The sequence below is a fragment of the Aphelocoma coerulescens genome, chromosome 1 (assembly GCF_041296385.1).
Source record: "Aphelocoma coerulescens isolate FSJ_1873_10779 chromosome 1, UR_Acoe_1.0, whole genome shotgun sequence".
NCBI classification, from domain to species: Eukaryota; Metazoa; Chordata; class Aves; order Passeriformes; family Corvidae; genus Aphelocoma; species Aphelocoma coerulescens.
In genome coordinates, this window is record NC_091013.1 from 18,268,047 (window position 1) to 18,281,685 (window position 13,639).

The following is a 13,639-nucleotide window of genomic DNA, read 5'->3' on the forward strand; positions in this document are numbered from 1 at the left end:
TAGAGAGAAGACCCAGGGGAGTCCTTCTTGCCAGGATCAGTAGCAGGAGCCATACTTGAGTGTTACAGCCCATCCACGAGTTGTCCGGAGAAAGGCACAGATGATGAGATGGCACAGTCTGTTGAGGATACTGGGCTATTCAGTATGGTACAGCTGAGGGGTTTATTGACCATGAAGAAACACACAACAACATTATGGCACCAGGTAATAGCTGGCAAATTCAATATAGAGAGTGTAAAATGCTACACAGGGGAAAAAGCAATTCCTGCTCTGCCAGCTGTGACAGGTCCCCAAGGGACTGCTCACACACAGTCCCGTGAAAATACTAGCTCAGTACAGAACCTGAACAGAAAGTTAAGAATTTAATTATGGAAAAAATAATAACCAGAGGGTAAAGTATGGCAGTGCCACACCACCACTGCAGCGCATGTGTGTTCTGAGTAGCACTTCAGCTTGGTGAGCACTGTGTGTGCTCTGGGACTGGAGATGGCACCTGGGGGTCAGGTGGGACAGCAGGAACTCAGAACTTCCCGGAGTAGGGAAATGAAGCTCGTGAAGGGTCTGGAGCACAAGTCCTGTGAGCAGTCACTGAGGGAGCTGGGGATGCTCAGCCTGGAGAAAAGGAGGCTCAGTGGAGACCTTACTGCTCTCTGCAAATCCCTGAAAGGAGGCTGTCTCTTTTCCCGGGTAACAAGTGACAAGACGAGAAGAGATAATGTTAAGCTGTCCCAGGGGAGATTTAGGTTGGACATCAGGAAGAAGTTTTTCACAGAAAGGGTGATTAGACATTGGAATAGACTGCCTAGGGAGGTGGTTAAGAAAAGACTGGACGCGGCACTCAGTGCCACGATTTAGTTGACAAGGTGATGTTCGGTCGCAGCTTAGACTCGATGATCTCGCAGGTCTTTCCCAACCTAATTGATCCTGTGATTCTGCGAGCTCTTAGGGGCGGCTCCGTGAGGGGCCTGCGGCTCCACGGGGCGGCTGCGGGGAGCGGGGCCCCGGCGGCGCCTCCCCACAACACCACGCGATGGCGCCGCGGGCCCGGGGAGCGCAGGGCGGAAGCGCCGAGGGAAGCGGCGCCGCGGGAGGCCGCGCCGGCCCTGCCGGAAGGGAGCGAGGGAGCGCAGGAGGCGGCTGTGCGCGGCTGCCCTGGCCCGCCGGAGCCCCGTGCTGCCCGGGTGGGTGGGGGGACGGCGGTGCCCCCGCGCAGGCTGCGGCCCGGGTCTCCCGCCCGGGGAGGGGGCCGGGCTGAGGGCGGTGGCAGCCGGGGCGAAACGGCGGCGGGAGCGGGAAAGCCAAGGGCTCGGATGGGAGATGTGGGAGCCCGGGCGCCTGGCGGGGCCGAGGGCGGTGGTTGTGGCGCCGGGCGGTGGTGGTGGCACCGGTACGGGCGCGGGGTTTTGCCGTTTCTCTGCAGTTTATCGGCCCCGGGCCTGAGGCGGCGCTGAGGGAGCTCGGGCGAGAGCGGCTCTCTGTGCGCTGCGGCCGGGGGCAGCCTGGGGCACAAGGCCTGTGCTCCTGCCAGCCTTTGGATGTAATTGTGTGCCCTGTTTGCAGAGGCGAGAGCTGCTCATCGCTTCTGCGAGCCCTTTAAGTCACTTGCCGGGGTCTAGACACGACATCTGTGCGACCAGGAAATTACTTATGCCTTCAAAAGCTGTACAGGAGAAATTTTATCCTCTTCCTTGTTTATGACTAAACTGACTAGCTATATATGAGATATAAGCTAACTGGGCTACTGATAATTTTACAGCTTTTAGCACTTCATTTTTTCCCTCTCATTTTTGGCCGAAATAGCTTTTGGGTCTATGGCCTGGAGCTCAGGGAGAAAAAAAAAAAAAAAAACCAAACAAACCTGTTTTGGGGAGGCCCAATGGATTATACTGCCTCGGTTTCTGCTCAGGCCAAAAGAGCTGTAGTACATATGTTAAAGTTTGAGAACATTATTTTGCATGATGTTAATTTATTTCCCTTCCATTCGCAGGAGTTGCTACTGTTGTTTTAAGGACACTGATGTGGACATCAGCGTGATAGGTGGGTCTTCATAGCACTCCTGTTGGGATGAGAAGCAGCTGTAACTGTATCCTAAGTGCTGGACAAGTATTTACAGCCATTCACAAACCAGAATGCAGTGTATAGTGATGGGAATTTTTACCCCTTCTTTTGAAGAGAAGTAACTTTTGCTGCCAACTGTCCCAGCAATCACAGGCTTGTGTTTCTGCGTGACTATAACTAGGGCACTTCGGTATTAAAGTTAACGTCATAGCAATGCACAGTGTTAATCTGAAGCACAGAATGTCAGGCCACTTTTCAGACATTTCCCTCTTCTGGTGATAATTCTGCACCAAGAGTAAGCATCCAAAGTATAAAACGAACCTGTGTTTATGGGAGAATGCACACTATTGATGTTATGTTCACATTTTTTTAGCTAGTATGTACTAGAGTGAGTTCAAAATAGACAGCAGAAAATTATGTTTAATCCCTAAACTGTGAAATTTACTGCCAGGGGATTTATTGGAAACACCTATTACTCATGGGGGTTTTGGCTTTAAATGCCAAAACCAGTTCGGAGATGAAAAAAAAAAGTGTCTGAACTACCACTTGCTGAAATCAGGACAAATGTACCTGGAAAAGTAATTCCTGTATAAATATGTTAGTGTCACATTTTATTGAGTATCTCTTAATAGCCATTGCCAGAAACTGGATACTGAGTTAGGGCAGCTCTGGCCTGACTGCAGACACTTCTCACTTCAGGGACAAAAGCAGCAGTGGGCAGAGAGGCTGGTCAGCTGTCTGTTGTTAGGGACACTTCAAAAGTTGGCTTTTTTATGAAAGCTTTGTTTTCATGTATTTTGTTGAAACCTGCTGAATTTATTGAAATTCCACCTTCCTTTAATAACATACGATGTTTTTTACCATAATGTCGTGCAACAGGTTAGTTAATTTTGTGTCGATGGATGTTGTAAAGAGTGGAACCCTCACTGATCCTGCACTGGGCTTGGGGCTGTCCCTGTTACCTCCATGTGGCCACGCTGTATCCAACACACCACTAGTCCGTCCCGGAGTGGGACTTACCAAGTTAAAAACCCCAGTGTGTTGAGGTGTGTCTTGCTGTATGACAGACACTGTCTCAATTTCTGTTGACTCCAGGGAATTAAACACTGTGATCAGATTTATTTATTTTCACTAATGCTCACTTGCCTCAAGGGGTAAGGGGACAGACATGTTTTGATGAAAGGGAGTACATCCCTGGTTCCTTTTCAGTGGAGAAATATTTTAAAACTGGGAAAAGGAAGTAGAAAAATATTTCCATCATCAATGATCAGTATAAGCTAACAAATCTCTTTCCCATTTTAAATTGTACATCTGCTGGTGAGTTTCATATGTTCAGTTGGTTCCATATTTTATTATTTTAAGTATAAATTGTAGAAGTAGAATGATTACATTTATTTCCTGCTGCTTGTCATGTTTCATATTTTATGTAGTTTGTTTTGGAAGAGTAATTCAACTGAAAATAAAACAAACTCATTTTTTAATTTAGTGTCCTCTCTTGCAGCATTTTTATGCTCTGCTTTATATTTGTAGTATAATGTTTCATAAATAATTTATAAAAATAATTAAAGTTTCTGTGTTTGGCAAAGCAGGTTTTTCCTATTTGGTAAACTAATATAGTTGGATGGTTTTGCCTGGGATCTTCCACTCCTTCCCTTTCAGAAAGCATATGTACATGTTGTGTGTTAATAATAAAATATCAGACTTTAGCAATTACTGCTTTAAAAAATTATTTACATCAAGCTCAGTCCTGATTTCCGTTTATTCTGAAGCTCTTTCAATGAATTTTTTGCTGTGTAGGAATTAGAGTGAACATGAATATTAAACACACCTACTTTTCTGAAGTGGAAAATGAATGAATCGGCTACCATGGGCTTAGGTTTTTAAGTGTGAGAAAATAACATTATGGCAACCTTGACAGTATTTAGATGTATATGGGAAAGAGACAAAAAGTACATGTGTACATCATGAGAGAGGAGATAAAAGTTTTGAAGGAGGCTATGGTTGGAAATGAGATGTTTGAAATGCACAAAAAGAGGGATGGGACAGCAATCTTTATGTGGGGGGGGGGGTTGAGTGTTAAAAGTCACTGCAGTGTTTTGCAGTGATCTCAGTGCTGGGTTTCCTTCTTCCTCCGAGCAGGCAGGAGAGAATCCAGTGACTCACATGCTTTGGTTGCCTACTGCCTGAATCTGCAGCCTTCGCTGACATGAATTGTCCCATCAACTGGAGTGGGACTGCTCCTGTATGCAGGGCTTCTTGCAGACAGATTGGTGTTACCAAGGGTTTGAGCTTCTGGGGTTTGGAAAGAACAGTCATTTGCTTTTGTGTTTGCTGCATGATTTGCATTTTCTCTGACCATTCCATTCTGCTTTCATGCCGTGTGGCTTATCTTAAGAGACAGAAAGTTGTCTTTAATCAGTATTGTTAAATGTGAGGTACATACACAACCAGTGTATGTACTGTATTCATAGGCATTTTGAAAAACCCTGGGTTTATCATGGTATAAATCTACAACAGTTTTAAGTGCTGTCTTGGCTATATTCCAGTGTTTCTGGGAATAGTATTTGACCATATCTTAAGAGTAGCAATAGGTATTTTAGTGCACTCCATTTCTGTTACCTTTCACTGGCACTCACCTAAAATAAAGTTCAAGTTGAGGGTGAGAATGTCAGGAGAAATACGTGAATGAAGCAGCTAACCTATTAGTGTAATAAAATAATTGTCAGATAAGAGGAGATTAAGATTATTCTCAGTGATACATACTGGTAAACCACACTAAAATGTTGGTGATTATAAATCCTGCGTGGTAGCTGTAGAGCTCTTGTTCTCCCTTTCTACCCCCACAACTATTTTTCCTTTTTTTATTTTTTTCCTGTCCAGCTGTCCCTCTTCCTTAAACCTGTTCCTCACATTTAAAAAATCTGGTTGCATCTTGAACTGACCTGTGTTTTCTTCATGGGAGGCAGGAACAGATGCTGGAGGGGGAAAAAAAAAAAAGAGAAAGAAGGGGCTGTATGTGGTCAAAACCACAGGTTAAACAGAAACCTTACTGCATGAGTGGAATCGGGATGGGTTTAATAATTTGCTTTTTTTATACAAGTCCCTCTGCAGACACAGCTAAAAAGTAAGAACAATGTTTCCTTTAAGTTTATGATTTTTGTTTGGCATTAACTTGGAAAATAGAGGTTGTGGGAGCATAAAGAAGGAGAAGAGCAATGGGAGGAGTGTTCAGTTCCAGCATTTTAGACTGCATTTTGTAGAAGGCTCCCTTTTAGCTTTCTTCCTGTAGCAGGGAATTCTAAAGAATTGGATTTTTACTGCTGCCAATCAAAATCTATAAATAAGAGACTTCAACTCACCACAACAGAGAAGGGATATTTAACAGCTGTAGTCATAGTGCTCAAATATAACAAAAAATACATTCAGTGCCTGTGACCACCTTAATATGTGTATTTTTATGAATTAAAAAGCTACTCTTTTCTTTTCTAGTTCACCTTGATCATCACCAGAAAAAACTCCACAAGAGATGGTAAGAGATCTTTACAGGCTTCTGTGTGATAACTTAGTCATATTTTATATATAAAATGCATATAAACACTTTTATTGAACTGAGTGCAGACATGTAAAAAATTAGAAGTACCTAAATTGCTTTGAAAATAGAATTCAGATTACAACAATGAGTGATTTGTCTACTCCTGGGAAGACTCCAGAGAAATAACAGGAGAATAACAGAGGACTCTGATTATTTGCCGTGGATTTATAGCTTTTGTTTCCTTGAGGAAATCTCTTATTTCCATTTATTCCACAGCTGAAAAAGCACAGACACAGAATTGAGACTTAAAAGTGTTCCTTTCCCTTTTCCACCCCAATGTAAAATGTTTCTGTAATTTCTTTTTTAACAGATGTATTTTTAAAATTCAAATGTAAGAGTGGTTTTCAAGGGTCGCTTTCAACATAAGAAACCTCACAAAAAGTAGTTGGACAAGCACCAGCATCATAGTTCTGTCTGCATGAACTGGCTTTTTGTCTTCCTTTCCCCTAAATTAACAACTGGAGCTAGTCAGCGAGACAAATCAACCAGCTCGATTCCAGAGCTTTCAGTAATGTCATCAAGTTCCTTTTTAGAAACATTTTAGAAGAACCGGAGATAATTTTTGAGCTTTAAAAGAATATATTGTCTTCTTTGCAGATATATAGAATGTAGGAGATACCTGCTGTGTCAAGCTTCATGGTCTTTCAAAACTCGATTTTAAAGTATTTTAATATTTAAGGAAGAAAATAGGCAAAATGTTTTAAAAGTACCCTGTTAATGTATCAGATTTGATAACAGGACATTCTCATCTGTCTTCTGAAGGATGGGGAGTCAGTGTGACATTCTTAAGCAAAGGGAAGCAGTAAATAAAACATTGTTCATCCTGGCTGTTAGGTAGTTGAATGATTAAGGATGAAGATATTCCATATGGAAGGCAGATGCTTTCCTCTACCCACTCATCTTGGAAATAAATGCTCCAAAATGCATGATGGTGTAGCATTGCAGTGTCAGACCAAGAAGAGAATATCAGTGAAGTTTCGTCTCCATGAATTCTTTCTTTTCAGGAAGGATGAGTTGTCTGCACTTTTAAATCACAATAACTGAGCTACACAGCCCTTCACAAATAGGTTGCAGGTTTTGATCCAGAAATACCTTAAGGAATGCAAGTTTGTTTTGGAGGGTTTTCTTTATGTACTCTGTTAGCTGAAGGTATTTTGATTCTGAGAGCACTTAGCAATGACCTTAAAAAGATACAGCATTGATCTCTTATGCAATGATGGGCTCCATTTTCCAGAAGGAAGTGTAGCATGAGAGTTGCAATTATTAATCTAAACTCACTAGCATTTGCATTATTGTCTGAGAACCAGAAAGTGGAAACAAATATAAGTAAAATAAATTAGCCTCTCTGGATAGTGTTAAATGGAAAGTATTTTTTAGGTTTGAGTTTTCTGTTTTGCCTTGGGATTTCTTTTCCCCAGAGAATCAGTCTTTTAAGGGTACCAAATGGTGCCAGTGCAGATCAAGAAAACAGACTTAAGGATTTTTGTCCTGTGTGCCCTTAAAAAAACCATGAAAACAAAAAAACTACAAACAAACAAAAAAACTCAACCTTAATAAAGGACTGTAAATGTTACATTCATGTCTGAAAACCTCAGCTAGTTTTGCCATAGTTTTGAGTGTTTGCCAAAAAATGGCTTAATTAAAATTTTCCAATTTAAAGTAGAGGCATTCTGTTGTAGTCCAGATAAAAGATTTTCTATGGAAATTAAGACATGAGGGAAAGCAAGAAAATATTTGCTATTCAGTTTACTTGTTCTAGGTTCTAGTCTACTTTATGGCTTTTTTTTAAGATCCTCTATTACCCTGCTTTTTGAGAGTAGGATGAGGGGGGAGATGAAATGGCTTCTATGAAGGGAGCTTAAGGCTAGAGGGACTGTTGGGCTTTGTAATTCCTGGTGAAATCCAAACAGCATGAAACTTTTTTAAGGAAAACTAAGATTAGCTGGAAGACAGGAGAAGGTGTGTTACAGTATGTTTCCTTCTATAGAACTATTTTCCTCTGTACTTTATCAGTGGCACTTTATTGCCTCTTTTCATGTTCTGGTTGGTGATGGAGACAAAAGGGAGATTTACTGGCAGCTTGCATTTGGCTAAATACAGTCTTGGTTTTGATTGAGGCCGCGGTGGATATATGAACTTGTCTGAATTGCTGTTTGACCTTTCCTGAGAAATTTTGGCAGGCAGATGGAGGAAATACGTTACTGGAGGAAATATGTTACTGGATAAAAATGAATGCATTTGTTTAATAGAGAGGAATTTTAATCTCTGGTGTTTTCTGTCTGTGCATTTGGAAATCAGGTATAGCTTGCAATAGCTACACCTTGGAGTGATTCAGTTCTCACAACTCATGTGAGTGTCTAAGGAATTGTGGAATATATCCACACAGCGTATTTCCTAAAAAGAACTGATTCCCCCTGTAGTAGCATGAACACTTGGAAAATACCTTCTGGACTCTACAACTTCTCTATTTCTAGTTCTTCGCTGGTAGTTGTGTTGATGCGAAAACAGTCTCTTGTAGGAGTAATGAGGTGTGGCACACATGCATAGTGCTCACACATGTTGTTTTTCAAATCTCCATGTTCTGTCATACGTAAAGGATGACTAAGGATTAAAAGGCAGCATTGTGCTTGCATTTAGTTGCTCCCCTCAATTATTCTTTGTTTCTCTCTCTCTTTGTACCTCCTTTTTTTGGGGGGGAGCATTGGTGCTGTGGTGTGTGGTTGATTTTTTTGTGTTCTTTCCCCCTCCCCATGTGTTTTGGCCACAGGAAGACACCGAGCCATGGTACGCTCAGAAAGTGTACTCGAGGTACTGGAGACACTATGACTTAGCCATGCGCTGGATGCGTAGGCACCAGAAAGCCTACAGGAAAGCCATGGAGTCCTTTTATCACCTGCCGTGGCATCCGTGGCATCCTGCTGCAGCCTCTTCAAGCAGCCACTACTCAGATTGGGGTGGGAATGATCTCCCATATACCCAAAACTACTCTTCCAGCTGTAGACCACATGTCAGAGCTCCATATTATGCAGGAGCTCAGCAGTACACAAGTGCCTACCAGGAGAGGGAGGATGCTGACAAGGACTCTGAAATGGAAGAGGATGCTGAAAGGGACTCTGAAATGGAGGAAGACTCTGAGTCTGAAGGGGAGATAGAATATGACTTGAGCAATATGGAGATCACAGAGGAGCTCCGCCAGTTCTTTGCAGAGACAGAGAGGCACCGAGAAGAGCTGCGTAAGTCTAAGCTTGTTCTGTGTTTTGTGGTGTTCGGTGGCCATAACATTGAGTGCTGGATGGCTTCAGCATTTACAGGTTTTGTAAGAATTCACAGAAACAGGCCCTGCAAGTGAGCCAGCCAACCAGAATGAAATAGGCGGAGCTGATGGGTGCACTTAAGTATCACTCATCAGAAGTAAGTTTCAGAAAATGTTTTGAACGTTTTCAGTGAGAGAGAGAGAGAGAAAATTATGACTGCAAAGAGAATAACACTTCTGTCCAGAAGACAATATTAATCTTCAGTGCTGAAGACAAAAGCTCCAGAATTGTTACAGTTAAATCTAGTTAATGTGCTGTATGTCTGAGGGGGGAACCCACAGGAAATGCTTCACTACATCCCTGAACCCTAGAGTAAGCCTCAATGTGTTTTATAGCATGGAGCAGCCATTTTGTTTGTTATTCTTTGGCTAACCGGACAGTAAAGTTTCATTACCCTTTTCTTCTCCCCTGCATCCTCTTCATTCTGTACTATACCATAAGTTTCTCTTTGTTTTGCATCTTGATCTGGACCCAGGTCCTTTGGTAGGGAATGCAAGCCAAAGCCTTAAGATTTTTCTCAGATCTTGATCCTCTGAATTATTAGTGATATTTGTTTCTGTGAAATTCATATAAGAAGTACAGGATTATTCTGTACTTTATTGACACTTTACTTATACTGATGTTGCAGATAAATTTGAAAGCAGCATGATAAAAAGAACTTTGCTTGCATGACTCCAGTAGGAAATACCCAGAATGAATGTTTAATAGAGCTTTCTCTGCTTCTCTGAAAGAGAAAATGTTCTAAAAATGTGTAATAAAGGCAATGATTGGAAGGGAAAGAAAATGTGGTTTAAGTTCTTTGATCAGCAGGTATCAGAGGGTGAGCTGTAACAACACAGCTTCACACTTCTCATCAGTGTGATGCACAGTTGATGTAGTTAGCAGAGGGAAGTGAGTTAAGGAGCTCTGTGGTAGTGCCTGTCAGGAAAATCCACCAATGCCAGAGGTTTATGTCCGAAAAGGAGACGGAGGAGTCCTTCAACTTTATTGGAATAAAGGAAGAGAGTCCACCAGAGCACACGCCTGTGGGTTTTCCCTCTTGAGGTTTCGGAGGGCACAGCCTCCCTTTTACCCTAACTCCTGGCTGCATGTTGTCCTCTTCCTTTCCCCATTGGCTGTGGTACTAGGAAGGTGCAGCCTTCCCGAACTGGCTACCCCATATCCCCCTGTTGAACCTACTGGTTTACCCCAAAGGTCAGAAGTTGAGGCTTGTGGGGAGCCTTGTCTACTTCAGGAGCCAAGCTGTCTGGTCCCGGTAATGGACCTGCTGCCCAAAGTCAGTGGAGGCATTAAGACCCATATCAAAAACGTTGACACCCATCAGATTGTTTGTGAAGACATTAGCACACATATTTCCTCTCATGCCTGACACAAATCTTTTTCTCGTCATTCATTTGCAGAATCAGCTTGGTGTTCTCTCTTGAAATGTTCTTTGATGAGGTACATGATGCTTTAAGACACTGGGCTACTTCTGGGAATGCAGAACATTTTTTTTTTTTTATTTTAACTATTATGATTAGTGCTGTTTAAAGGTTTGTGACTGATATAAGGTGGTATCCTGGAAATTGGGAAATCAGGGCTTAGAGATGTTCTCTGTTGCAAATATCCTGTATGACCTTGGTAAAGTTATTTAGTCTCTTCCTGACCCCTCACTGGCTGCTCTTTCTAAAAATATGATTTGATTCTTTATGATGAGCAGGTGAATTGGGAAGACGTTTGTGACTCAGAATACAGATTTTACTTTTGTTCCTTCCATCACAGTGGTGCTTGGAGCCTTTTGGAATGATTTGGTCTCTGCTGTGTGCTGTGTAGTAACCTAGTTCTGGATGAGTGTAACTCCATGCACTTCAGTGGCACTATTGCAGATCTTCATGCAAATTCAAGCAGGCTCTGGTCTTTCACTACTGCATGCCTCAGTTTTTTTTAGCAGCTTCCTTGATAAAGTGAGGATATTACTAAGTAAGCATCTATAATTCCTCAAAGCATGAAAGGTCAACAAGTACTTGAGTTAAATGAAATGTAAAAGTGACATAAAAATCTAGGGTGAATGGTGCTTTCTAAATGCTAATTTTGTGAGTAATTAAAAATACAGTATGATCTTTTTCGGCAATAATTTTTTCTTGCATGGTGAGGGAAAAGGAGAATAGAATAATTCTTTTATGCTGTTGAAGTTTCTCAAAACAAGAAAGGAGGAGGGGAAAATCATTATTTCCCTGATGGTGTGGAAACGAGCTGGTATGGAGACCGTGTTGAAGGCACTACTACTCTACTTTAAGAGGTAGTTTTATTAATTTCCCTGATTGCTGTTTATGAACAAAATTAAATTTAGAGGTTCATTAAGCAATCCATTATGATGCTATATCACATTATATCTTTCATACTGTGTTTAAGAACAGTTGTCATTCTGTATGGATGCTTGAGAAGATTGAGATAATGCATCCGCAGAAGAAACCCACAGTTACTTGAGTCTTTTCTCTTTACTGCCCTTTCCTTTTAATCCCAAACTGCATATCCTGAGCATGCCTACCTTAGGAGCAGATTTATAGAGAAACTTGGGTAGCATAAACCTCAGCAATTCCTGCAATTTATTCCTCCATGTATGAAAGAGACATTTGTAAGGGTGAGGCAAGAGTTTTACATAGCCTTTAAAAAAAATGAGACTGGGTGTGCCACAGTGGAATACCAATAGAGACCTTGATGATCAGTTAAAGCAAAAGCCAGTCATAAGGGAACATTAAGGGGAAGATTGTGTCTCATGTTTTCTTCCTCGCATCAGTAAGGGGCTCCAGGTGGAATTCACATCCTCTGACCCCTGCACCCTGATACTCACTTGGGAGAAGACACATAGCTTGCTCTTCTTTTGAAAGCAGAGTTTGCAAGAGTTTGATTCACATTTATGGGCAGCTTAATGAAGTGTGAGTCACAAGGGAACAGAACAGCAATGGGGCAAATAGGAAGGGGAATTTGACACATAAGGAAGGGGATACTGATCTTTGTGAAGTATGACCTCCATTAGTTTGGTGTTTTTCTAGCCGTCCAAAGTTAGGACATACTATGCAACATTAATGCAGCTATTTTGGACATGTGTAGTGAGTCTTGATTTTTCAAATGAGATATAGCTGGTTTCACTCCTCACCCACAGATGTCTCATCAGCATGTAGAAGGATAATCAAATGCATTAAAAGGAATCCTAGTTGATGTCAGACTCTTCATTTATAATGGCTAAGCTACAGCTTGCTGGAGGTAAATGATCACAGACATCAGGGGATAAGATCTTGCAACCTTTAACTGTGAAAGACTTAAATAGGCTTGAGATGTAGGTGGGAATGAGATGGACTCAATCTTGGAGGTCTTTTCCAACCTTAATGATTCTGGGATTCCGTGGTTCTGTGAAAGGCATTTGAGCCTAGGTAGTGACATACAAGCCTTAATGCTAATTGCAAAGAGAAAAGCTTCAAAGGTGAGAACGAGTTGTGTCAGACTAGCCAAAGAAGAAAACTTAAGATTTATTTCATTTATTGGTAGCTGCCACCAACTTGAAGAAGAAGCAGATTCCTAACTTCTGTAGGATTTTTTGTTTTGTTTTCACGGTGGGCATTTGCAGTGATTGGCTGACTTGCAAAGTAAGGGCTTTGAAACTGGCAAGCTTGCTGCATGATTTAACACTTCTGCAGTGATATAGTTCACAACCAACCTCTTCTAAAAAAATCTTTTTTTTGTCTCTGAAGTCACATCAATTTCTTACTAGTTTTTATATTGTATCGTGTTGTAGTCAATTACGTGTTCCTGGAATGCCCAGAAGTAATTATGACCAAAGTTTTGCTGAGGCTTTATGAACTCAGACATACTAATGCACTACAAACTTATCTCATATTTTAGATAGATGGTGCATTTGGTTAAAATGCCTTACAGACAGTTTTAATTCCTCTTCATTTGTTTCTTCATATACAATCATAATTATATAGTGATTCTATTTTTCGGACGGTTTTCTTGTCAGGCTGGTCTGTTGTTCTGGTTCTTCATGTAGCTGGTGATCCAAATACACTCTGCATCTTGGGAATGTTTATGGTTGCATTTAAGTTTTCCCTCTGGTGGTTGAAAAGCATGAAGTTGTTTTCCTGAGTTATCATACCAGTCAGACCTAGGTATGGGAGCAGATTCTCCAGGCATCCTAGATGTAAAGGACAGAATGCAGTAAGTTTCTTTTTTTACATTTGCAAGAATTAAAAGGGCAAAAAGCCAAGAAAGGAAGATTCACAAACCCAACAGTTCTGTAAATTGTCTAATTGCACATATTTATTACACTTTTAAATTTAGCCTTTGAAACATGTAGTTTGTCCTTATATAGTTTTTCATTGTTTCCTTTTGCATATAAGAGAAAGTCATTACTATAATTGCGTGAATACAGCATTGCAAGTACATTGAGAACCATTCTGTAGTAGTTAACAGGACACAGACAGAATCCTTTCTTTAAAAACCGAGAAAAGCAAGGGGAAAGTACCATCATGTCAGTTCATTACTGAAGGATAATAGTCTGTCATTTGTTAATGCTGTGACTAGTTTTTTCCATTAAAGCCTCAGTTTGTATTGCCCACGCATACCCGCCAGCTTTTCCCAAAAATAATGTCTTGACTTAAATTTTTTTATGCTAGATGGAAAATATTTTTTTAGAAAT

General features: G+C 41.2%; 1 protein-coding gene across 1 annotated transcript in view; it reads left to right on the forward strand.

Moving 5' to 3' along the window:
- The first annotated feature begins 543 nt into the window (after positions 1 to 543).
- The window catches only part of GEMIN8 (gem nuclear organelle associated protein 8), a 29,229-nt gene continuing 16,133 nt past the window's right edge, over positions 544 to 13,639 (forward strand). The window contains exons 1-6 of the mRNA XM_069027462.1: positions 544 to 694; positions 962 to 1,181; positions 1,988 to 2,037; positions 5,548 to 5,587; positions 8,418 to 8,458; positions 8,680 to 8,883. Of these exons, the coding sequence (XP_068883563.1) occupies positions 544 to 694; positions 962 to 1,181; positions 1,988 to 2,037; positions 5,548 to 5,587; positions 8,418 to 8,458; positions 8,680 to 8,883 (706 nt within the window). The remainder of the gene's footprint in view (positions 695 to 961; positions 1,182 to 1,987; positions 2,038 to 5,547; positions 5,588 to 8,417; positions 8,459 to 8,679; positions 8,884 to 13,639) is intronic.